Source organism: Oculina patagonica, chromosome 4, assembly GCF_052425735.1.
Source record: "Oculina patagonica isolate OP01 chromosome 4, crgOcupat, whole genome shotgun sequence".
Classification (NCBI taxonomy): Eukaryota; Metazoa; Cnidaria; class Anthozoa; order Scleractinia; family Oculinidae; genus Oculina; species Oculina patagonica.
The window spans coordinates 6,772,961-6,798,467 of NC_135761.1; the positions used below are offsets into that span (position 1 = coordinate 6,772,961).

Below are 25,507 nucleotides of genomic sequence, written 5' to 3' on the forward strand. Positions count from 1 at the left end.
AAGTCCCGAGCAGGAAACAGAAATTCTCCCAGACATTACACAGCCCTCTATTTCCTCATATTTTTCTTCAATTGTTGAATGTTGTATTAGTTGTGAGAGAACTGGATACCAGAGCATGCCTTACTGTTCCTTAAAAGTAATCTTTACATAGATAAGCTCTTATAATCAACTTTGACACTATGTTCCCAAAGCATGAAACAGCTTCAATCCATTATAAAGGAAGTGCTGCGATTAACTTGAGTATCAATTTTACCTCACGTGATTTAGTTGACAATTATGGCCTGATGGCTATGCAACATGCCCAGTGAGGTGAATACTGAGAGTCAAGGGTGAAACTGGGCTTTTTGTGAAGAGAAATAAAATTTGCAAATTGTAAATTTAACATTGTTTCGGGGAGGGGGTAATATGGAAGGGGTGTGGGGCAAAATTAATCCAAGATACTCGGAATGTGCTGCGTCTCAAAATTTTTGGCACTCTATGTAGCTTTGAATAACATACATGTATCGGTACATGTACTTGTATGCAAAGTTCTGTAAACTAACCTTTGCTTGAAGCTGAAACATATCTCTCTGGACAGCAGGGTCATTTAACTCAGTGTAGGCATTGCATACTTCCTTATGGCAAATGAAGAGCTCAAATCTTTCAGAGAGTCCTGGAACAGATCGATGCCTGGGGAAAAAGGCCCAATCAATAGAACAGTCAGGTGAAAAAATTCTCCTACTGACATGAACACTACGGTCTGAACATATCCCTTTCAGGGCTGCAAATAAGTTTTTTTTTTTTTTTTTCACTTGAAAGGACATTATATATGTCCTACTTAGACACCATCTTGGTTGAACAAAACAAAGTGTGGTCAGACATCACTATCAAACCAAATTAATGATTGAATTTTGATTCAATCGTTGCCGTAAAATCATTTATGATCAAAAAGTTGTCCGGACATCATGTCCGACCACACTTGCAGCCATTCTGTTCCAAACATGAGCAAACTTTCGTGACGGCCAATGTCCAATGACCGACTTGTTACTTACATCATATTTATAATAATATTTATACCATGCCATAGAAAATAAAGCGAATCAGAATACAGAAAAGCCATTGTATATTCGAGGGTATTCAACCCAACCTTCCCATAGCCTGCAAGAGCAGAAGCATTTCTGGTCGTTGTGTATACCAAGAAAATACAAGTAACACATGGGATTTTCCACAGTATACCACAAGAAAGTGTTGTGTAACTAGTATGTATTGAACTCTGGCTACATTAATCTCACTAGTAATTTCACTTTAACTTTTTTGTAATTGTTTAAGCACGTAAAAATGTTTCCTAATTGCAGTCAAACCATCAGCATCAAACAAACTGTAGGTCATTAAATGCATCAAGGAACATACTTTTACCTCACGTGAAATAGTTCACAGTAACTGTACTACAGTGAACTTGCCTGGTGAGGTCAGGACGATGCTTCATTTTTTGTAATTATTTTTATTATTTAAAAAAAACACTACCAACTGGTAAAGGTTAAGTCTGCATACAAGCCTAGTTGCCCATCAGGCTGGAGGTTATCCCAGTTTCAGTAGCATGAAGTGACTAGGAGTATATCTACTTCCCCTTGGGATGGGATGCTAGTCCATTGCAGGGTTGCCCCCCAGCATTAAATTTGCCAGAACCCATTTATGTACCTGCATGGAGAGAAGCACTATGAGAGTAAAGAGGCTTGCCCAAGAACAAAATGCAGTGCCCCGGAGCAGGGCCGAACCCGGACCCCTCAGTCCAAGAGTCCAGCGCACTAACCATTAGGGCACCGTGCTTCCCACAACTACTAAGCACTACATAATTTTACTTACCACTTTGAAAGTGGACTCATTATTTGAGGATGATCAATGAGGAATGTTGGGCTGGCAAACGTCTCTTCAAGGAATTCTCCAACAAGCTGACACAAAAATATTACAGTCTGTTAGTCAAAATTGGAAGACAAAATTCACTTCTTTAAGTAACGTTTGAAGCAACATCTGCAGTGAGTCAGTTTTAAGTTGTAAACCTTCAGGATGATGTTTGTTAAACCTCTAAGACAATGTCAAGCAGACTAAGATGAAGGTTAATGAACTAGCACAAAGGAAATTGACATGTTCCCAAGGCATGAAACAGCTTCAATCCATTATAAAGGAAGCGCTGTGATTAACTTGGATATTGATTTGTCCTCACGTGATTTAGTTGACAATTATGGCCAAGGGCTATGCAACATGCCCAGTGAGGTAATTTGACTGTCAGCCCCAATTCAAGTCTAACACCCCAACCACTAGCATGGTCAATAGCCATGAGGAAAACAAATAAAATTCCTTGACTTTTCTTTGAGCAGAAGAAAAAATGTTTCAGCGACAATAGCAAATACTTTAAAATTCGCTGCCTTTCTCAACCTTGGAAAACAGAATTATATTTTTTACCTCGCTTTTTCTTGATTGACGCTAATTAGTACACTAAACCTCCCTCTTCTGGTACACAAATTGGCCCAAAAAGCAATTTTAAATAATTTACAAGAAGATAAATTAAAAGTGCAAGGCCTTGAGACATACTTTGTCTAATAGTCTTGTAGTTGTTCTTGGAGAGCTGCAGTCAACATTGTGTTTGACACATAAGTCATCAAAGAACTTCCTTGTCTCTGAAAAAGAAATAAATTATGATATACCACTTTTTGATTGATATCCCAGAAAAAACCTCAAAGGAAGAGGAGAATAAACAGTCTTGCAATCAAATCCAAGTCCCATTAATTGGTATAGCAAAGTGCTACCCAACTGCGACCAAAATTTCTATGTATAGCTATTAGTTAGCATTTTCTTAGTTACTCTTTTGTATGTCCCTGTATTAGCAGGGGAGCTCCCCAGCTAGGTGGTTGATAGCATTCTTAATAAAGTTTCTAATGTATCTATCTATCTATCTGTCTGTCGTCTTCTGTCTGTCTGTCTGTCTGTCTTTCTGTCTGTCTGTCTGTCTGTCTGTCTGTCTGTCTGTCTTCTGTCTATCTATCTATCTATCAACCAAATGGGGAATATAAGAGAAATGACTAAGCTTCTGTTAGGGTACTCCACACCACATTACAACCCTCCAAGTTAAGAATAAGTTGCCGGCGAGGAGCGCAACAAAGGAACCAAAAGCAACAAAAAGCGGCCAAACATGAGCAGTCGGTGGCCAAATGGCCACGGGAACACATGGAGGGGAGAGAGTCCCAGCAGGGCAAAAAGTGCCCACAACAGACGACCGGCGCCACCAAAGCCTGCTGGGCAACATCCAAGGCGAGGTCGCCCACTCGTAAAAGAGAACGAGACAAGAGCATGGCCCGGGAAGTAAAAGCCCTGCCAAGAAGAAATTTTACAGTGGATCCTGTTCAATTGTAAGATCCTATAGGATCATGATAGGATCCTAAATTTAGATCCTATAAATTAAAGATCCTTTGTAAGATTTCTATTCAACCTTAACAATCTTAGGACATCTCGTTTGCAGTATTTCAAAACGGGTAAGTTCACCCTCATGCTGATAGCTGTTGTTGATTACCTGGTGTTCCAAACTCAGATGGTGGTGGTAACTTCACGTTCACTGCCTTTTCAAGATCAGGTATCATGCGCACTCTTCTGAAGGGTGGAGTGAAGTCCACTGTGAGGGGCTCGCCCAAGTTTTCAGGATCGGTTGCATTTGGATGATATGTAACCACATAGCTACCTGTTAGTGATTTGACCATACCTGAGGAAAAACGATCAAGGAAGTTAGTAAGCATAAAAAGATTTTTTAACTGTTTCTTGATGTTAGTCATGTTTACTCTGCAGAATGGGTATGGAAAGGTAGGTCCGTAAAGTCGGCATTTGTGGCCATCAGGCCGGAGATTACCCTGATTTCAGTAGCATGAAGCAAGAGTATTTCTACTCCCCCAGGGCTCGAGACTAACGGTAGCCAACTAGCCAAAGGCTACTCAAATTTAGGTTTTGGCTACCAGGTTTAGCATTCCTACTAGCCATTTGGCTAGTGAAAAACTCGGAAAAGTCAATTGTTCTTGATAGAAATCAATATATCTGACTAGTGAAAAATTACTTTTGGCTAGTAAAATCTGACATGTCACTAGCCAGTAAACCAGTAAGTTAAAAAGTTAGTCTCAAGCCCTGTCCCCCCTGGATGGAATGCTAGTCCATTGCAGGGTTATCCCCAGCAGTAAATTTGCCAATACACATTTATATATACACCTGGGTGGAGAGAGGCACTAAAATGTCTTGCCCAAGAACACAATCGCCAGCCAGGGCTCGAACCAGAACCGCACTAACTATTAGGCCACCGCACCTCCCATTCGATACATAAAAGGATACTGTTATTTGAAAGTGGCTTGCTCAAGAACACAGCAGTGCAGTGTGGCCCCTGGCCAGGGCTTGAACCCAGACTGCTTGATCCGAAGCAGGGCGCGGGCGGGGGCGGGGGGAGAACCGCGGGGGGGGGGTGGGGGGGGCGGAAGAAGAAAGAGTCCAGCACCGCTAACCATGTAGGCCACAATGCCTACCCTAACAGCATGGAGATAGTTAAGTTTTAAATTGTATGTGACCTAACCTAACCTCGCTGTTCCATATAACATCTTGCTTTTTTAAGTTCACTTCTTAAGAGACTTAGATTTGTTGGCGACATGGTTGTTACTTACCAGATAACATAACTTCTGTTAACTCCATAAGATCATTATAATCTGCGTAGGCCATGTAAAACTCACAGGTAGTGAATTCTGGATTGTGAGTCATATCAATGCCTGGTGAAAACAGAACAGACGATATGAAGTAATTAGAAATTTATTAAATTTATTTATTTTTCCACAAGGTGAAAGTGTTGGCTGTGATGGCTTAATGTTTCTTAGATGCCAGCAATTAACTGTCACATTTTTTAGCTCTGTATGGGTAGCTGACTTACTTACTGACTTATGGCCAAAGCCCTAAGGGGGCATAGGGCCGGGCCATGTAGGTGAATGTAACTTATATTGTAAGAGGATCAGTACCTTCATTTCTAAACTGTCTTCCGATTTCATAAACTCTGTCAATGCCTCCAACTATTAGCATCTAAAAATTTAAACTTAAAGTTAGTCATTTTAAAGTGCACAGAGAATAGGGAAAGAACATGACATAAAATGTAACATACAACACTCCTGAAAAGTTCCATTGACTCAGTATCAGACTTCGTAGAAGAACGATAAACAGAACTAGTCAGCTGACCTTGTGGTACAGTTCAGGTGCTACTCTCATGTAGAGATCCATATTCAGTTCATTATGATGAGTGATGAAAGGTTTAGCTGTCGCTCCACCAGGAATCATGTTCATCAGAGGAGTTTCTACCTATAACAAGCAAAGCTTTAATAAGTGACTGAACTAACAGGCCAAAAAACTCAAACTCTCAAAGACCAGAATGTCTTTCTGAGAGTTAGTTTTGGGATTTTCAAATACAGCAAGAATGACGAGAGGGGGGTAACACTCTCCTACCCTCAGCCGTTCACCCTGCTGACCCCTCAGTTCCCCTCATGCATTCCACCCAACCCTCCAAGTTAAAACCATTTTAGGCGTCATGGCGACTAAAATTTTGGAGCTGGCGACTAAATTTGAACTAAGGTTGCCAGCCTGGCGACTAAAATTCAGAGGAATGATTGAAAGCATCAGCTAAATTTGGTGACTAAAATTTTTCACTGGCGACCAAAACTTGAGTAGTTTGTTGCCAAATGGCCACTAAGGAAAAAATTAAACTTGGAGGCCTAGGGTTGCCACCCCTTATTTCCCCCTCTACCTTCTTCCACATTTAGATCCAGTCTCACCCCAGGCTGCTCAACTGATAAAAAAAAAAGGAAAACCTGTAGAAGTGTAAATTACAGTCCACTCACCTCTAAGAATCCTAAACCGTCAAGGAACTTTCTGATATAGTTGATGATCTTTGCCCGGACAACAAATTTTTGACGCACTTTGTCATTGAGAATGAGATCTAGATAACGCTGTCTGAACCTTGTTTCCTGCAAGAAAATAAGAAGCAAATATTTTTTGATTACGCGTACATCAACAACTGCAAAATTAAAAGCAACTTTCATGTACAGTAAATTAATATAAATGGTGTGTTCCCAAGGCATGAAACAGCGTTAATCCACAAGACAAAGGAAGCACTGTGATTAACTTGGGTATTGATTTCACCTCACGTGATTTAGTTGACAATTATGGCCTGACAGCTATGCAACATGCCCAGTGAGGTGACCAAATATAGAAGATTATGACATAGCAAAAATTTACAGTACTTACATCTTTAAAAGATGCTGACAAGCCCCATAAGGGCAATCTAGGGACAATGTCTAACTACATGTAGTAAAGGTGCTTGCATTAATAGGGTACGTGAATCAAGCTTAATGGGCATAAAGTATGAATGGGCCTAAAATGCTGTAAGCAATAAAAGATGTCCAAAGGTTCACCTGTACAAGTATTGCTCAATCTGATTGTAGTAGATTACAAAATATGCGACTAAAAATATGAAGCTTTAAGTTAACAAACATGAGACACTGACTAAAAAAATGAATATAAGTAAGCTACAAGGGAAACATGAATCATACCTTGTCTTTCAGCCCAAAGTGAAGATGCGGAAGCATGTGAAGACAAGGTGATAACAATGTGACAGCTGATGGCAAAATGCTTAGTTCACCTTTCTTTGTTTTGCCTGTATAAAAGGGAAAAATAAACATTTTAGGATATGATGGTCTTTTTATGATTTCTATGCAAAATGTTTTGCCATTAAACTTACATTTAATAAAAACTAATGCTAAACATTTGCTTGTAAAGCAGTCATGCTTGTGAGTGTTGTACAACCCAAACCAATTGAAAGTTAACACTCTGGCCAACCATAAAGGACACAGACAATCCAGTGAGCCAATCAAAAGTTGAAGCTAATACATATAGCCAAAGCAAAGCAAAAATGTGTGTGAGCAAGTTAAGATTGGTTTTGGTTTTATTTCTGATTGATTGAGAGTGTGGTGAGAAAATGAAGTAATGCAAAGCCAAAGCAAATGAAAATTAATTTTGATACTTAAGTGAAAATCACTCTAAATGAAAACATGTTATTAAGAACTTAATATTTACAAAATGCAATTACCTGGTTTTCCTTTAACTCCAATGATATCACCCCGTCGTATTTTATTGTGCACTGCTACAAAATCTTGTTCTGAAGATCGTGCATCTGCCATAACTTGAATCTTAACTCCTTCTCCCCTCAAATCATAGAATATTAGCTTAGCACCAGACAAACGTTTTGCATGGACTCTACCTGGAGAAAAAGATGAAAGTCAGTAATGCATTCAAGATTTTAACAATAAAACAACAATGAAAATACCTTGCTTTCCATTTATTTGAAAAACTTTTGACACTAACCACTAACAGTAACTGTTTCTTCAGCCCACGTTCCATCGGCAACGTCTTTGTATTTTTCAATGAATTCCGTTAGCGAGGTTGAAACATGAAACTTATGAGGGTAAGGTGATTCACTGGTTGACTTCAGAGCCTGTACAGCTTGGCTGCGGATTTTAAAGTATTGCTGTGGAATGAGAGAAGAACAACGTTAGTAAGAGATTGAAGTATTAAACGTTAACCTATTAAACATAAGAATCCATTACCATTAATTTTTTTCTTGGGCTTAGCTATGTCAAAGCACCCCACCTGGAGGTAAAGGCTCTCTGTCTTCATATGGGATGCTTTGACATAGCATTATGCAGGAGGCATGCCACATAATTTTTCTGAACCAAGTCAAAGTGGACTAGCTTGCCACAAGTCTCCCTGTAGCCAAGCCAAGTGGTAATCTCTGTGGAAGGTCATAGATCCAACTCTCGTCAGGGACTCAAATTTTTCTTTACGTCCCCTTTTTCTCCTTTATATCCTTGAATACTCTCATTTGTCCCCAGGGATTGACTATTGCACTATTATGATACCTATTGAAGCCAGCAGAGAGTAATTTGATTACAGGAAAAAAGAAAATAGGGGAAAATGTTATATCCAGTGACAAAACGGGGATACCTCATACCGGCCCCGGGGATATCCCAAGTGGGGGGGGCGGGGGGGTAAGTATTTGCAGTATTTATAGTTTCCGGTCAGGGTGATGCAATGCTATGGCAATATTTTGCGATAAAAATTGCGGCTAGTAAACAACAAAAAAAGTGAAAAAATAAATTAATTATCTTATAAAGCATACACTTTGTTAGTAATCTCGAAAGAATCGTAAGATGGGACGAATAAAAAACACACAGGAACGGAGGAACAAAATGAGCAATGAAAAAAACAAGCGAAATCGAAAGGAATTTCCTCTCACATTCGGATCCAATGATTCTTCGTCAAGTTCATCCTTCTTTTTGTTCTCGGCAGCTGGAGTACTTTGTGCCTAAAGATTTCAAAAAGTTTCATTGAGTAAAATGAAACAAGCATAAAAACCACGTGTCTGAGATACAGGAAACTGAATTTCTAAACTTACCTTTTGGGCCTGTTTTGCTTCCTTTTCTTTAGCTTTTTGCTCTGCTTTGAGCCTCCTCTTCAGTTCGCTGACGCCGGGGAGGAAAACAATACATTTGGTAAATTGTTTGAAACGAGTAATGTTCGTTAAAATGGAAAATTAAACTTACTTCTTGCTGAGCTTTTCTTCGCCACCGGCGTCCGCCATCTTCGAACACGAAAGGAAACCCTCGTGTGTCCTAAATGCTGCTCTCTGATTGGTCGACAGTTGGTTTAGCCGGCAAAGCGCACGCGTGGTCCGTGCAAAAATTACCCGCGAAAACATGCTCGTGATTCTGTGAAAATCGTGAAGGCAACAGAGCTTTGCGTCTTTCGGTTAAGCTCCATTGTGTTTTAATTCATTCTCCTTGCATTTCTTGATCGAATTTTAAGCATCAGTGTCCAGTTTTAGGCCAAATAGACGCGATTTTCCTCTCAAAGCAACCACTGCAACACCGCCTCTTGCTCGCAGCGCTGGCTCTCTTCGCCAAGTGATTACTCATACCCAGACCTCCGACTGCCTATGTTACCGAGGGGGGTGGGCTGTGATAATTTTTCCAACAAGGGAGGGGGCAGTAGGGTAGGAAATGAAAACTAGATGTCTTTACTTAATTTCCACATTTTCCAATGGGGAAATATACACGACTATGCAATAAAAGAAGAATTTTTAAGTTTTTAGAAGTTTGCGTTTTTAGAGAAAGTCAAACTTGTACATTTTGATGTGGGGTGGAGTGGGAAATAAGTGATGAGGGAGCCTAGGCAAAAAGGCATTGGAAAACTGCGAGAGAAGGGGTTAGGAACTGATAGCTGTTATTGTTGTTCCACATACAAACAAGGCAAAAGGGTCATTCTGCATGCTGATCGCCAGTTTATACCAGTGATCTAATGATCACTGATTGGCCCTTCAGGATAAATAGTTTTTTTTTTTTTTTATTATTATTATTATTATTATTTTAACCAATGTGTTGACCCTTTAGCCTTGTTTGCATACCTTCTCAAAAAAGAACATATCATCACAGGCTCAACTGCAATTATTTAATTTATGGAAATCTAACCACTATTTTCTGTCATTTATTTACATCTGTCTAAAGCAATCTTTTGTTTCCACTGGAGGAATGTGAGAGTTAACTGTCAGTCAATAAGACATACCTGTCAACTCTCTCAGTTTTCTCGGGAGTCTCCAAGTTTTTCATCAAATCTCCCGGTGAAATCTCAGGTGATTTTTGGAGAGTATTCAGACATTGTCCAAAATGTAAGAATTTCTTACAAATTATGCAAAGATTTCTAGATGTCTCCAGATTTTTGTACTCTTGGGATTGGCAGGTATGGCAAGAGTGGTACAGTCAACTCTCGCCTTGCGGACACTCGCTATTAAGGACAAAATCCAGATCCCCCGCGAAAGAGGTTTGACTGGAAATGACGCTATTATGAACACTCGCTATAACAGACACTAAACAGCGAGCGGAAACAAGAGTTGACTGTATTCAGAGTGTTACAACATTGCATTACATCTTGAAGGTTTGCGTCAAATTCAACTAACCTCAAGACAAATGAGCCGGATATGCCTGGGGATTGGACACTCTTAGATTTAACGGTAATTTAATGAAAACCCTCTAGGTCTAGGACTTGTCATGACTTGTGGATTGGTTTACATATTAAACTTTCAAATTCACCTACTTCTCCATTTTCCATTTACAATGTCCCACAATAACAGCAATAGATAATAATCTTGGAGATTTACATTAAATAATTGAAAACCCTTTATCTTGTTAGTTTCTTTATAAGCAAAAATAGTTTGCAGTTCATGGTGATATTAGCTGCATTTTTTAATTACTAAAATTATCTTAAATGAGTTCTTTCTTGTGATCCATACTTGTAGACTTGGAGAAGTATAGCAATGTCTATGGATATTTGAAGCATTCCGCAAATCCAAAACTGAATTGGTGCAACCTTTACAATGAAGTAACAAGTTTTGAATATATCCCCTGATAGCCACATCACAACCATCTTCACACTGTGAAAAAAATAAATTAAATAAAATTAATCATCTTACTGTCAGTGAAATTTTTAATGGTTCTGTTATATGGAGGTGTGGTGGCCTTATGGTTATTGTACAGGACTCTGGTTCAAGCAGTCTGTGTTTTAGCACTGCCTAGGGGACCTGGAATGTGTTGAGTTCTTGTGCAAGACACTTTTAGTACTCTTTCTGTCTCTCTCTCTCCATCCAGGAGGATAAGTGAATAACAGCAAATTGTCAGAGAAATCTTGACAAAAATGCTGGGCAGGGAGGGAGGGGGGCCTGCATTGTAGTATCCAAATCTAGGGGGAATGGTAGCTTCATCAGTGCCAGATCCATGCCTTCAGATAAGGGGTGGGGGGTGATCATCCAGACCCTACAATAAAGGTGGGGGGGGGGGTGCTCTCAAAAATAATTTTTCTTGGCCCTTTGGGCCTTTATTTGTTCTAAAAATAAGGTATGAGATTTCAATCAAAAAATTGAAAACGTCTGGCAGACTGTTTTCAAACTCCACCCATGTGTCTTGGATAAATCGTTAAAAACTAATTACACTTTGCTCTCCCTTGAATGCTTTACTAAATATCTTCACCTTGGTGTTCTAGGCACATCTTGTGAATGAGCGAAGCTATTAAGTCATTATTTTAGCTCCGTTATGGCTGCAAATGCATCAAAATCTCCATGATACTGCCCCTTTAAGTACTTGTCTCAAAAGCCACCTACAGCTTTAGGCTAATGACTTAGACTTACTAATCAGTAACCTTGGCCACGATCACTGACTGTATTAAAATAATGTCCTTCAGGGAGTATAAATAGAAGTAACTTGGGAAAGGCATCTGAGGCCAAGCAAAGAGCTTTAAGTAACAAGACATGGGTTAGTGACCTCTCCAAAGTATACTAGGAAAATGACAGCAAAATGACATACCTCATTCCTACAGTGGATTGATTCATATGATTTCGGTAGAATTGAGGAACCCCAAGCATAGCTTCTGTGAACACTGCCAAGAATCCTATAAGCTCTACAAAAGTCGGAAAGTTGAGGAACAAGTAGGTGACATAACCACCCACTGCAATAAATATCAGGATGCACAGCAAGTAATCAGAAAAATGTGTCCAATCCCAGAAGTGTCTCCTGTGAAAATCTGAATTAGAAAAAAGATCAACAACACGATTTATTAGCCATGGTGTTTTTCATACTAGAGACAAGCATCATAAATTTCCCTCCAAATAAGGACAGTCGATCCCCCGTTTTATAAGCCCCCACCTTTTTGGGGCAAGAACATTTAACAGGCCCCCTCCCTCCCTTCCCCCCCCCCCCCCCACCACCACCAAGCGTTGTTTTTATAACCACAAACAGGAAATTGCATTACGAACACAAACTATCATCGCCTGATCACCTGAGTGTCCCTAATGAAGAGGTTAAGTTTGTATGAATTTTTTCTCTGGGGCCAACATTTAGTGTCCGTTGTCCGTATTTAGAGAGAGTTGTATTATAGAGGTTTTTTTGAAGGAAATATATGAGAATTTTGTTGGGACATTGGTGACTGTCCTTAATAGAGAGGTTCGAGAGAGGTGTCCATACAGAGCGGTTCGACTGTATTTTATTGTCCTTTTTTCCAAGGAGCTCAAACTATACTTACCCAGAAATGATCTTTTTCTTGCACTCATATCACTCTCTCTTCTAATTTTAGTGCAGAGCTGTAACATCATCAGCATTGCACCAATCATTATAAAGCTCTGAACTAACAATGGGAGTTCAAAATGACGACCAAACCTGGTGAAACAAACAAGTATACCACACGGATCAAGTAACAAAATATATTTTGTAATCACCTGTGTATTTCAACACTCGATTTCAGATTGATTGATGACCTTCGTGGCAAATAAAAATAAAGAAATCAGCATCAGAAAACTGATCGATGTGAAGTGTCAGGTTTTATAGCAAGGGCAAGCAGTTGAGGGGTCAAGTACTCAGTACTAGTAGGACTTACCAAAAGAATATTCTGAGCACATTGGCAACAAGGAGAGCTAGGCAGACATGCATCGAGAAGCCTTCTGCATCGCGAGACTGCACAATGTCCCAGTACTGTGGTACATACGGCACTACACCGCCAAAGATCATGGCGGCCGATGAAATCCAAGAAATAATTTGAATGATCATTGCAGCGAACCCCATGTTCTCTAGACTTGCACCAGCACCAACATCTACCGGATCGTGAAGAGCATTTACGTCGACATCCATGAGCCAATAATATTAAAGTGTTAATGATTAAACTATTAGACCGAGTAAACTTTATGGTTCGTTGCCGATGGCCACGTTGTTGCTACGAGAGATGTTTTTGGTTTTTTCGGTGACGTGTCGAACGCCGATCACCGGTTTGAGTTCTATGTTGGATATCCCCTGCGGCCAGTTGACACTAGAAAGTTTTAGCCAAAGGTTTATGTCGTTTCCTTTTGTTTCAAAAGAGAGCCCACGCCGAATAAAGCATAGCAAATTTCCGCCAGAAACTTTTGATTCATTGATCAATGATCTGTTTGCACTTTTTGAAGCACTTTTGAAAGATGTTTACGTGACGTATCTTACGACCACTGTACAAAAGAACTGTTTTGCATATCTCGTGCCCAGTGCAAACGCGGTCGAGAACAACATGGCGGCTGAGTGATAGATCGGCAAAGCAAGCAGGATTTTTCACTTTTTATACAATCTAAAGACATGGTAAGCCCTTAGTAAACATGCCCATCGTTTACTTTCTTCATCGTATTTTAGATCAAAGTGTTGATCCAGTAAAGGCCCGTGTCATATGCCTAGCCAATGGACGAAGTCTGTAGCTTTTGACATTTATTGTACATTGAATGGAAGCTTCTTTCTTGGGTAATTAAATGCTAGCTTTTTAAGTTTCATCATAGTTAGTAGATTAAAGCAAAATTTGTTTTTGTGTTATAAAATACTCTTCAACTTTTTCAGCTAATATTTTAATGCGGAAGTGATTGCAGGATTTTTCTTCAGTATTTTAGCAAAAGAAAACAAATTTTAAATGTTTAGAGAACAATAAGCTTAATGCCAATGAATTTGACATCTATTTAACACTTAAATATACAGTTATCAAATTTTGAAATCTTTAGTTCCTAAGAAGGTTGTCGTCTTTTTGTGGACCCTTCATTAACCTTTCCGATAATTTGTACCACTGCTGAAAACGCAAGCTGGATATATGTATTGTTATAAGCTGATTGTGTTAGATTGTAAAATATTCCAAGTCACAGTGAAGAGATTTTGTTGCTTTCTCAGCACGGAAGGATCAAAGTACGTACAACAGCTGAGCAAGCTGAAGCAAAAAGAAAAGAGAGAGAGAAGAAACTAAAGATTTATCAAGAAACTACGAGCCGCATTTATGAAAAGGTATATCCTGCAATAATTTATGATAGGTCTGGAACTGTTAAGAAAGTACTTCAAACTGTGGTGAGGAGAGAAATGTTGGTATAGCAGGGCCACAGGCAGGGGGTGTGATGGGTGCTTCCACACCGACCCATGGGCCACAAAGGTCCACCGAATAGGGGAGTGAGGGTTAAAATGACTCTCAGAATACAGAAAAAGTGGACTTCAATTACTAAATTTTTCAAATTTCTAAGGGAAAAATACCCTACTCCCATATTCCTGTAACGACTCTTGTGCACTCTCATCAAATTTGATCCTTGTTTCAACAGGCTCCCCTGTGTTTAGCTGCATGCTCTCCAATTTTTCTCTGAGGAGGGCTGGCGGCCAACACAGGATAAAGTTGCCTGATAATAGTCAATATAAGGGTGAAAGAAAACTTGTGCAGCTCTCTTCCCTCACCTTTTAGAGTCTCATTCTTTTTTGATCTGGCCTTAAATTAAAGTTTTGTAGTCAGCAATCAGAATCCTTTTTAATACTGAGATGAGTAAGTGAGTCAAGAGTGCAGATTTCAAGCAAAGCTTGAGAGAAACTGGGAGTGTATGTTAACTGCATGAGGAAAACCAGTTCTCAGTAAATAAAAATTGGAAGAAAAATGTTCTTACCGATGTTAACTGTGGCCCTGTTATTTTAGAGAAAGAATGGAGAAATGGACAAAGAATCACTCTCTTTGACAGAACAAGTTCTTGCAGCTAACCCAGATTTTTCTACACTATGGAACTTCAGAAGGGAGATATTCCTCTTCTTGAAAAATGAGAAGTATGTGTCAATTTATTAAGTGAGTCAGTGCTAGATAATGCGAGTGAATAATTTGGTAATAGGCAATAATTATAATGAAGGGAATAAGTGGTGATAGTGAAGGAGAAATGGTGGCCTAAATTACCAGTATATGTAGTTTATGAGTTGGACCCTAAATTGAGTTACCCGTGCATCAATTTCTTGACTGTAAAAAACAGGCCATAGTGCCATCTATGCAGCTGATCACAAGAAAATGTCAGGACCTGTTTATATTTTTGGTTGACTAACTGTTAATTATTTTTTGACTGGATCTTCATACTTTTGGGGAGCAGGGATGGTGCAGCGCTTACCTCAACCAATGTGGTCCGAGTTCGATTCTGGCCTGGTGCCATTTGTGTGTTGAGTTTGTTGTTGGTTCTCTTCCTTGCTCTGACGGTTTTTCCCTGGGTTCTCCCGTTTTCCTCCGTTCACAAAAAACCAACACTCCAAATTCCAATTTGATCTTTGGTGCACGTACACGTCTTTTAACAAGCTCCTAAACTCTTCTGTGTAACATGGGTAAATAAATTACATTTTTTAACAGTCACCTCTATAATACTGGTCCACATCTCCCTTAATTTTTACCGACAGTTCAGAGACCAAAATTCATATAAAGTCTACCAGGGAAGTAGCCAAGAAAACACTAAGCCGGCTCATCGACAAGCCTAGCTGGCTTTTTTGGCCATGGCAGCTTTAAACGTCTACCCAAGTCTTTGTTTACTTGTGAAATTTCAGCCGAATTTAAGTTCTCTTTCAGCCGCTGGAATTAGCCGGCAGCAGGCCCTTAGCGACATCCCTGAGTCTACTGTTTGTAATAACTGACACCTCCATAATACGGACACTCCCCCTGTTCCTTTGGTGTCTGTTTTAACAAGGTTCCACCGTAAATGACCAACTGACAACCGTGAATACATCTTAATTGTGTGTGACTATTAACTAAATAAATAACTTATTTAATGTTAGTGCTGATCTAACCTTTTATGTATTTAAAGTCCACCAGATGTATTACAAGACCTTTGTCAGAAGGAGCTATCCTTTCTAAAGAATTGTCTGCAAGTGAACCCTAAGTCGTACAGTGTTTGGCATCACAGGCAGTGGATCATGGAATACATGCCGCAGCCTAACTGGAAAGAGGAGTTGCATCTGTGCAATAAGTTCCTCTCATATGATGAAAGAAATTGTATGTTACAGGATTATTTCATTAAACTATTTTAGTAAATGCTTTTTAATTATTTATTGAGGAAGACAATCAACATTTGTTGGTGGAAATAAACTTTCTGTGATCTTGTAACATTTAGTTAACTGCCAATTCTGCTTTCATTTTTTAAGCTCACAAAAAAGGTCGTATACATAGCTAAAATGGACATCGACCCATCTAAATAAAGTTCAAAGCCTTCAAGCATTTCAGCAAGTTCTAGACTTTCTGTGATCTTGTAACATTTAGTTAACTGCAGATTCTGCTTTCATTTTTAAGTTCACTGCTGGGATTATAGACGAATCTCAGTAAAGAAAGCTGATGTGTCTCCAGATGACGAATTTAATTTTAGCACAGACAAGATCAAAGAAAATTTCTCCAATTATTCCTCATGGCATTATCGCAGCAAACTTCTTCCACTGATCCATCCTGATCAAAGTGGAGATACAGAGAGGGTGGAGGAAGGTGCACTCATGAAAGGTAAACTCTGGTAAACTGGTTAATTGCTAAGTTTTCCTTCACCTTTTATACTGAATTCAAGATGGCAAGTAGCCTGCGTGGCTGGTGTTCGCAGGGGATGGAGAAGGGGAGTTTGAGCGTGAAGCTCGATCATGCTTTGCACTCTTCTTTGTGCCTCACCCTCAAACTCCCCTTCTCCCTCCCCTTTTAACGCTGGCCACACAAGCTAGATGCATGGCGGGTTGTGAAAATGTAGAACATGGCTATCTCATGTATGGTAAAAGGCTTATTTCACTTTAAACAACTGCATCATGCTAAACAGAAGATGGGTGCCTGGGATATCGAAGGGCATCCACGATCACCAGTCGGCTACTAGACACTCCCATGGCTTGCAATTCCCACAACCCAGCCATGAGCCCCGTGCAGTCATCCAGGCACCTGTCACACTGAGTTAACACTGGTAAAGGTGAGAAGTCAAAGAATGGACCAAAGCTGTCCTGAAAGCTGCTAAAAACTCTGACCCAAATGCTTTCGAGACTGCCACACTTGAACACCCTAGTACAATGGCAAAGTAACCTAAGGCTGCAGGCTCCTAGGGTAACCGCTAAAGAGAAAAGGCTATTCTTTGTTGTAAACTTGTTAAATTGCATTTAACAGCATAAATAATATTCAAGGAGGTTAATTAAAGATGCTGTTGGAAGAATAAATCAAATATAACTTTTCCAACAGTACTTGTCATTTTCTGTTGCAGAATTTGATCTTGCTCAAAATGCATTCTTCACGGATCCATATGATCAGAGCGCTTGGTTCTATCACAGATGGCTTCTGGGAAGAGGTAGGTAAACTAAAATTAATAGTGAGATTTTTTTGATTACATCATGGTTGTTATACTTTTTTTATTTTTATTTTTTCTCTTTCAGCCAGGCCACAGATGGATATTTTGTGCCTGTATGCAAGATTTGATGAAGCGATAGCAACCGTCATTGTACAATTTACTCAACCAATCCAGGTAAGTGTACAAGCCATTAAATAAGAAATCAGTTATATCACACTGTTGTGACAAAATAATTGACTAACATCATACATGTAGGCAAGCAGTGCATGCAAAGGTTTCCAAGAACCGACAACCAGCAAAGTTCAACATGGATGTCAAGCAAATTCACCTACTTTTTCTTAAACTGATAACATTTTAGTCAAAAATTAACTGCCATCAGCTGAAACTTATTGAAACCCCTGGGCATTGATAATGATAATGATAATGCATTTATATAGCGCATTTTCCATATATATATATGTTCAAATGCGCTTTACATATTCTTTAATTTAAAATACAATTGTAAAGGCCAGACCACAACACTGGGAGCTTCGTGCCCTACTCTTTGCGAATAGTGTGTGGGTTCTTTAATTATAACGTCCCCTGTTAGAAGACTGAAGATACAGGAGACGGGACCTACGGGTTATCCTCCTTTTCCGAGAAGACTAGAATGTCTAACCATTTGCAGACGTAATTACAAAGGCAGCACATTCTCCTCAGTTATTTTAAGACCCTGAGTGTTGGTCCGGTCTGGGGTTCGAACCAACGACCTCCCGCACAGCTAACCAGGCGGCTAACCAGGCGGCGGTTCACCAGATGTGATCTTTTTTTTCTTTTCCAAGGTTTCCAAGGAAGATCCATTTGTCTCAGTGGGGTGTCAGGAGGTCACTGGAGAATGGAACAACTCTTTCCATAACAATCATCCCTCTACTGTCTGGATATCCTTCTTTGTGTTGTATTTTTTTGCTTAGTTCTTTTTAGTTACCTTTGTTCATTCGATGTTTAACATCAAAGTAAAAGAGGAATTTTATAGTGCACAATCTTTCAATCATTAATTGGAAGTGGCAAATGATGTAAATGAGATACAAAGTAAGATGAAGCCATTACTATAAAAACTGCCAGTTATCACTGATAACTGTTGTCAAACGTTTTCTTGGGTAACACTTTATATTCAAGCCTTTTTTTCCCTTGACAGTATTTACATTTTTAGCTGTAGTAATAGTCCTTTAAATACCTCAGATGAAACAACAATTAAGGTGAAATTTATGGATGGAAAACTGGAAAGTAGTGTGGTGTTACCAAAAGGTTTGTATCATGTGTACTGTAACGTTTTTCTGTGGCTGAAAAAATCATTGTGCATAGGCAGGAAACCATCTTGCTTATACCCTGGGCGTGAAAAAAAAAACACTTAAATTTTTAGCATGCCCTTCACAGATTTTGCCTGCCAGGCCCTCATGTGGTTCTGTAAGTATATTTTCTAATACATTTTAAAATCATCATTTCAATGGTTAGACAGCTTCATTCTTGACCCCAGAGCACTTCTCTTTTGCGCATGACTGACGGCGAGAAGAGCTCTGGGCAACCCTGGAACAGAACCTATTCTCAATTGAAGTTCGTTGAAACAATGAAAACACCTCTGATTGGTCAATCTGTAACCCACCAAAACTTAAACGTGCGTCAGAATGGTTGTCCTGTCCCCTGGGGAATTGAATGTTTGTGCTTAATGCAAATCAAAGATTGTGCACGCAATCGTAATATGTGCTGTTTTCGGATGTATTTCCGTTTGGAGACGATATCAACAGTCTCGGAGCAATTCTTCCTTACTTAAATAAGCATGTTTAATGTAAAACGATGTTTAACAACAGACAATCGTCCAAAAACAGCACTGATTATAATATAATGTGACACGATCTAGATTTGCATAAAACGCAGAGTCTAGTCTCTGGCCGGGTGAATAAATGTGGAGCGTGCGCAATAGACTCTTCGTAGCCAGATTTTGGCTACCCTTGCGTGGAGTTTTCCAGAGCTCTTCTCGCCGTCAGCCATGCGCAAAAGAGAAGCGCTCTGGGGTTGAGATTGAGACAGCTTATGACTGGTCCCTTGACCATCAGGCAAGCAAGTAAGAAAGGTTACTCGACCTAGATGACTTGATGACTATACCTGTGTTTTTATATATTTCCTTTAGGTGAATCAGAAGTGTGGACTACTGCAAGCGATTTACACCTCTTTAGGTAAAATTAACTGATCATACTACAATACGAGCAGTCCCTTAGACTGCAAAACAGGCGTATCTTTTGCGAATGTGCTCGGTCTTCGAACGAGAGCGAGAGGTTTGGAGCCAATGTCAAAACTGTGAGTGAGACTGTGGTGAAGACAATCGGCGCTTCGTGCCTTCGATAAGCGCTTTTCCCAACGACTTTAGAGAAATTAACGTTTGTTTTGCAGTCTAGCAGTCCCTCCGCTTTTACCCATTATTTCTTGAGCAAGAAACAAATAAGAAAAGGGAGAAGTTATTTTTTATGCTTCTCACAAGACAAACAAAGAGCAAGGGAGGTCTGCTCGTTGGCTATCTACACTTACTGAATGTTGAAAGAATAATTTTTTATTATTTTTAACAATTTTCTTTTACCTGAGAATACGATCTACTGGCAAGACGTAAGTGGTCAGGAATCGTTTAAGGGTTTTAGCAGTTGTTAGTTGGAGAAATTAAAGAGTTTCCAATTGTTACTGTCGAATGAAGTCAATCGTCGCTCTGTATGATCTCAATGTTAATTCTGTCTGTAAACAATTGTCGATAAGAGTGTGCGCAGCAAGCCAAAAACAAAACACCTGAAAGCAAAAGAAAACAAAAACCTTGAGAAAAAACATGGATATCTCTGCCGCCATGTTTATCTTGAGTGTTCTGAGTCGACTTCGATGTGTTACTGCTGATACTAAAGTCAATGTTAATGTTGTATTTTTGTTGATTATCAGAGCAGAGCTGACTGCCGTTCATAGTTCTGTTCTCCAACAAGAGTTAGATTCCTGTCGACTGTTGTTAGAAGAGGAACCAGACAACAAGTGTGAGTATTCTACAGAGTTATTGTAGAGTTCTAATAAATAAGGAAAGTATTTCCCTAACTGGGGAAATTTTGGAGTTTTTGGTGGTCTGCCATTACAGAGGAAATCGATTGACAGGGCCGTAACTGGCAAGAGGCAAGACGAGGCACTTGCCTCGTCTTAAATTTAACCCAAAATTAAAAACAACATACGTTTTGTTGGGACAATAATCCCACGTTGTCAGGATTTATTTTTCTCAAGAAATACCTTTATGAAAAATGTTGAAAAAAGAGTTTCAGAGCTTCTAGGTTTCAAAGTTTTCTGAAGGGCATGCGCCCAGAACCTCCTAGCAAGATCTTGCCTCGTCTTAGGCAAATGTCTGGTTACGGCCCCGATTGGGCCAGAGGTAACTTGGCAAATGGCACGCAAAACCCCCGAACGGAAATTCCGTATGAGATTTGGCGCGTTTCATGTGCCAGGCTTTACTTTCTTGGATTGCCGACCTAGAACTGCTGGTAGATAAAAATATTGGTAAGCACATTTCCCGCTCGGATACTACTCAGGATTAAAAGCCATGATCAAGGGTTTTAATTTCGTCTTGTTTCAAATGGTTTAGTCCATAGCTAATGTTTTGTGAAGTTTGAGGCTTGGTCCATAACACTAATACTGTGAGGCCATTTTGATTGTTTTTAACGAAATAGCATCACGTGATAGTGTTTTGCAATTCGCAGAGGATCAAAAACATTCCACGCTAATCCTGGATAAGCGAATCGTAGACTTTGAAACAACCGGTCCGCAGCTGGTAGATAAAAATCCTTGGTCAACGGACATTTGCGCCGATTAGGATATTCCAATTGGGAAGTTTGTACTACCTTTCAAGACGTGCAAAATAGAATGGCTGAGAGCTGTACACAGTGCTTGCTGGAAAACAAGGCTGACAAAGTCTTTCAACATCCTTTTACTAGGGACAATGTTAACAATGGTTTTGTTGATGCGCGCTTTGGATCCGCTGTTACACGAAGAGGAAACAAATTTGTATTTACAGAAACTTGCACAAGTCGATTGCTACAGACAAGGTTACTACAAAGATCTTAGTAAGTAGACAATCACTTAAATGTGGGAGGCCCTTTGGCCTAATGGTTAGCGCGCTCGCCTCCGAGTCGAACGGCCCGGGTTCGAGGCCTGGCCGGGGCGCTGCGTTGTGTTCTTGGGCAAGACACTTTACTCTCACAGTGCCTCTCTCCACCCAGGTGTATAAATGGGTACCGGCGAATTTACTGCTGGGGGGTAACCCTGCGATGGACTAGCATCCCATCGGGGGAGGGGGGGGAGTAGCAATTCTCTCAGTCACTTAATGATACGGAAACCGGGATAAGCTCCGGCCTGTATGGGCCACTAGGCTCGAAGCAGACTTTACCTTACCTTACCTTAGACAATCACTTGGATACTAAATACTTGAGCAAGTGACTGACCGACCGACAGAGTTATTAACTCACACTACGGTTACTTTTTAGGAAGAAAATTCAAATTAGAAAACACCATTGAGAAGCACCGCTCAAACAAGGTTAGAGACAGTTTTTGTTCGTTACATTGTCTATTTATAACTGTATCTTGACTAAGTTTCTCTGCAGGGTTTCTGAAATTGTTTTCTTCTAATTATCAGTAGAATGAACTTGTCATGTACATTTTGATACATTTTGATGATTGGGTTAATTTAATATAAGCGAATCATTGTTTCTTTAATACGCTGTTTCAACTTTTCGCGCCCTTTTCTGTTTCTCAGAGCTCTATAGTTTGCACAATGAATGGACTGGAACTTGTTTTACTCTGCTTTGAATCGTTTCATTGTAATTTTTGGTTTCTGTAGTGTTGATATAGCCAGTTAACCTGCTCTGATAAATCTTTTTTTAATTATTTGTTGTTTGTTTTTTAGGCGGAAACGAAAAGATCTATTGATCTATCCGACATGGTGAGTGTTAAAACATTCGACAAGAACTAAGTCCAATTATTTTTAATCTCGAGAAACAAGATTGAGTCGTTTGTTCTTTTCTTTCTTATAGGACTTGACGTCTTTGTCTCACATGGATCAGCTAGTACTTATGAAAGAAGTCAACTTATCTCACAACCAATTAACCTCGCTGGACGAATGTAACATGTTGCAATGCGTCAATGTCCTGGATGCCAGTAACAATAATCTGCGGCACATCACCAAAAGACATGCGCTAAGACTTTGTTCACTGCAGCAGCTGTCCCTTTCAAATAATAGTATCCTTTTATGTAGTGAAAAATAGATATAAAATAAGAAATTAAAGCCTTTAAAGTGGTCATAGCTCCCGGCGCTTAAATTTGATTTCTGTAGCATGACGCGGATAGGAGTATCTCTACACCCCCTGGATGGGATGCTAGTCCATCGCAGGGTTACCCCCCAGCATTCTGTCAGCTTTCCCCGACACTCATTGAGTGTGATTGCAAAGTGACTTGCCCACAAACATAATTTAATGACCCAGCCAGGGCTCAAACCTGGACTGCTCCATCCAGAGTTCAGCGCACTGACCATTAGGTCAACGCACTTCCTAATATTCGAGGTATAATATTACTGGAAAAGATACTACAAAAACAGGTGGGACCCCTTATGACATTATCGTAATGTTCACTTAACCGAGCTTAGCACGTGTTTTATCGGAGGGCTCTGGGAACACGAGGATTTTTGAATAAATTGAATTTTTAGATTGGCTGTTTGGAACACAGAACTCCTAAACGTAAGTTGAAGACTTAAAGACTCTTCTGATTACATATACTCTTCTTGACTACATACTTGAAGATTTGGAGTCCTAGTATCTAGGCCTAGAAATCCTGTGTCGTTAAGCTCTTGCCGTTTCCTTATATCAGAGGCCCAGCCAGCTAAGTGAAACGATTAATGTCTATGGGGAGATTATTCTTTAGAATATTAAGGTGGGACACCTTTTAACATTATGTACAATATAATATTTAAACCATCTTACAGGTAGAAAAGAACGCCCCGTTTAGGCGAAGATTAGAGTTAAACGCTGATTCAAGAAAGGTTACCTTTTTGTATTCAGAAACTGTTTTTGGAAACATTATTCATTCACAATTCATTCATTCTTACTATGCACCGTCTCTGCAACCTGGCTAGCAGTGGGTATAGAGTTAACTCATGATGCCCACCACCCGGGTTCAATTTGATTGTGTTATTAGAGCGGTCTTTCACTTGAGCGTCGAAAGTTAATTGCGTTTGCTTTGGTTTTGCATTGCTACGCTTAGTGATTGGCTTGAAAATCTCGCGCCACTTTCTCAGCAAATCAGAACTAGAAGCAAAACCAATCGTGACTCGCTCGCGCACGTTTTCCCGCGCTTCGTTCCGGCTACATGTATTTGCTTCGAGTTTGTGTCCTTTGTGATTGTCTGTGTCCTGTGTGATTGGCCGGAGTAATTACTTTGGTTTTGGTTTTACGACACTCAATTGAAAACTGCTCCATAATGTTACTTTACTAAGTAAAATTTATCCAGACGTTATAATTGTAAGCTTTTCATTTGTATACTTCTTGACAGAGCGTAACAGATATTTCAAATTTAGATTGTTTGCAAAGCCTTCAACAGTGTACATCGCTTCGGAAGATCGATTTACGCGGTAATCCATGTTGTCAATTACCTGGTTATAAAGACGCGGTGAAATCTTTGTTAAAAAATCTTGAAGAGCTGGATGGTGAACAGATCTGACGAATGCCTATAAGAATTAACAGAATTTTTAACGGATGTTTTGCAGTGGTCTTCTCTAAAAACACATGTTCCAGAAACCACTGACTGACTGGTCTGAGCACTCAGAGATACCAAACCTTGAGAAGTAACACAGATCGCATCGAATCACAAGACTTTGAACGATAATCATAGTTCATAATATAATTTTAAAAGAAATTATAGCGCAATTTTTAATTTACTATGGTTATAATAGTTAGAAAATAAAAAGAAACTTGAAATTGTTATTTTCGCGATTTCAAGGTGTACAGTTGTGACAAAGCAGAAAAAAAATGATATAAATTTCAGGGTTTCTGGCCAGTAAGTTTTGCCTGTCCACAAACCACTTTCAGTGGCGGAAATATAAAGTATAAAACCTACTGCAACTGTCATGCAAAGGAAGACTAAAGGATTTCTTCAAAAAACCTAAGATAAAATTTTCGAATGTATTGAAGGGCGCGACAAACGGAAAATTTTAATTCTCAAATGTTTCTGGAGAGGGCGCAGCTTTCGTATTTTTGGACTGTGAAACCTAATGAAAGTTTTAGTGCTGGGCTCTGGGAAATGTAGGAATTCTAATCTAGTAATGAAAACTTGTTCTGATTGGGCAAAGGTATTTATTATATAAACATAGTAAATACCGAATTTTCGGATTTTTTTTTTTTTTTTTTTTTTTTTTTTTTTTTTATTTATGTTTTTTTTTCCCAAAAACCCCTATTTATTTGATCTGTAGTTTTAATGTAATGATCGCAATTTATATTTTAAAATAGCTTTTTTTCCATGAGGAAGCGCTTTTTAAACATTCATGTTCAAGGATTTTTTTGCGCATGATAAACTTTTAACCTTGCAAGCGTATTTGTATTTACAAAGACGCGGTAAAGATAAAATATCATTTTTTAAAGTCTAGCTTTCTTGTATGTACTGTGTTGTTCAGCCTGCCCAGCCTGTGCGTGTTTTGAACATTTAAATTAATATTCTAATTAAAGTTTACTTTATGTATCAATTGACCCACTAAAAATTGAAGCGAGTGAGAAGAGCCTATAGGCGAAAAGTGTAGGTAATTACCAGAAGTTTTAATTGCAAAATCATTGTCTCCGATTCGTTCATCTCAAGGATACAACTTAAAGAACGGAAAAGTGTTAATACTGAATAAAATCTAGAGCTTAGGAGCTTGCGACGACAGCGCTTTTACATGAAATACTTTCGGTATATCTTAACAAAAGCCGCAGCTTGCAATCAAAAACCCATTTGAACCTGAAAAAAAAAATGGAGCAGAAAGGTTTGGCGTGAATTTGCATACATGTTCGTGCATGAAACAGGGTTTTAATGCACGAACATGAATATCACTTGCTTGATTTCCGCGGAGCACTTTTTGTTGTTATACGAGTGATCCATCGCCAGGGCATTCGATTTTTTGCCGAATTTAATCTCGTTTCACTACTCGGTAAGTCGTTCATTTTCGCAGTTCCGACTGCAACGGGTTGCTTCATTAGCGCGCGGTGAACCTTACAGCTT

At 39.4% G+C, this 25,507-nt stretch overlaps 3 protein-coding genes across 4 annotated transcripts in view; 1 reads left to right on the forward strand and 2 right to left on the reverse strand.

Annotated features, from left to right (window-relative positions):
- Window positions 1–9,009, reverse strand: part of LOC144649244 (lysine--tRNA ligase-like) — a 40,041-nt gene extending 31,032 nt beyond the window's left edge. Inside the window, exons 1-14 of the mRNA XM_078508698.1 lie at window positions 8,643–9,009; window positions 8,495–8,561; window positions 8,336–8,404; window positions 7,405–7,567; window positions 7,130–7,300; window positions 6,594–6,697; window positions 5,883–6,008; window positions 5,227–5,346; window positions 5,013–5,073; window positions 4,668–4,769; window positions 3,545–3,730; window positions 2,569–2,654; window positions 1,843–1,928; window positions 543–669 (exon numbers count right to left, since the gene is read on the reverse strand). Of these exons, the coding sequence (XP_078364824.1) occupies window positions 543–669; window positions 1,843–1,928; window positions 2,569–2,654; window positions 3,545–3,730; window positions 4,668–4,769; window positions 5,013–5,073; window positions 5,227–5,346; window positions 5,883–6,008; window positions 6,594–6,697; window positions 7,130–7,300; window positions 7,405–7,567; window positions 8,336–8,404; window positions 8,495–8,561; window positions 8,643–8,797 (1,623 nt within the window). The 5' untranslated portion in view covers window positions 8,798–9,009. The remainder of the gene's footprint in view (window positions 1–542; window positions 670–1,842; window positions 1,929–2,568; window positions 2,655–3,544; window positions 3,731–4,667; window positions 4,770–5,012; window positions 5,074–5,226; window positions 5,347–5,882; window positions 6,009–6,593; window positions 6,698–7,129; window positions 7,301–7,404; window positions 7,568–8,335; window positions 8,405–8,494; window positions 8,562–8,642) is intronic.
- Window positions 9,010–9,572: 563 nt separating this feature from the next.
- LOC144649258 (solute carrier family 66 member 2-like) lies at window positions 9,573–13,086 on the reverse strand. The gene is made up of 4 exons (XM_078508727.1): window positions 12,517–13,086; window positions 12,166–12,299; window positions 11,451–11,667; window positions 9,573–10,525 (listed from the first exon to the last, which is right to left on the reverse strand). The coding sequence occupies exons 1-4, from the start codon at window positions 12,765–12,767 to the stop codon at window positions 10,351–10,353; spliced, it is 777 nt and encodes a 258-aa protein (XP_078364853.1). The 5' UTR covers window positions 12,768–13,086; the 3' UTR covers window positions 9,573–10,350.
- A 45-nt stretch (window positions 13,087–13,131) lies between these two features.
- On the forward strand, window positions 13,132–24,239 carry LOC144649245 (geranylgeranyl transferase type-2 subunit alpha-like). 2 transcript variants are annotated; one of them, XM_078508700.1, is made up of 16 exons: window positions 13,132–13,241; window positions 13,812–13,922; window positions 14,590–14,714; window positions 15,725–15,912; window positions 16,207–16,407; window positions 17,138–17,221; window positions 17,307–17,395; window positions 18,043–18,152; window positions 18,417–18,505; window positions 19,386–19,431; window positions 20,174–20,262; window positions 21,205–21,333; window positions 21,754–21,803; window positions 22,173–22,208; window positions 22,300–22,504; window positions 23,820–24,239. In XM_078508700.1, the coding sequence occupies exons 1-16, from the start codon at window positions 13,239–13,241 to the stop codon at window positions 23,975–23,977; spliced, it is 1,713 nt and encodes a 570-aa protein (XP_078364826.1). In that variant the 5' UTR covers window positions 13,132–13,238; the 3' UTR covers window positions 23,978–24,239. The 2 variants fall into 2 exon arrangements, with proteins under 2 accessions (XP_078364826.1, XP_078364825.1); XM_078508699.1 differs by having other exon boundaries at window positions 18,043–18,138; window positions 18,403–18,505.
- The last annotated feature ends 1,268 nt before the right edge of the window (window positions 24,240–25,507 follow it).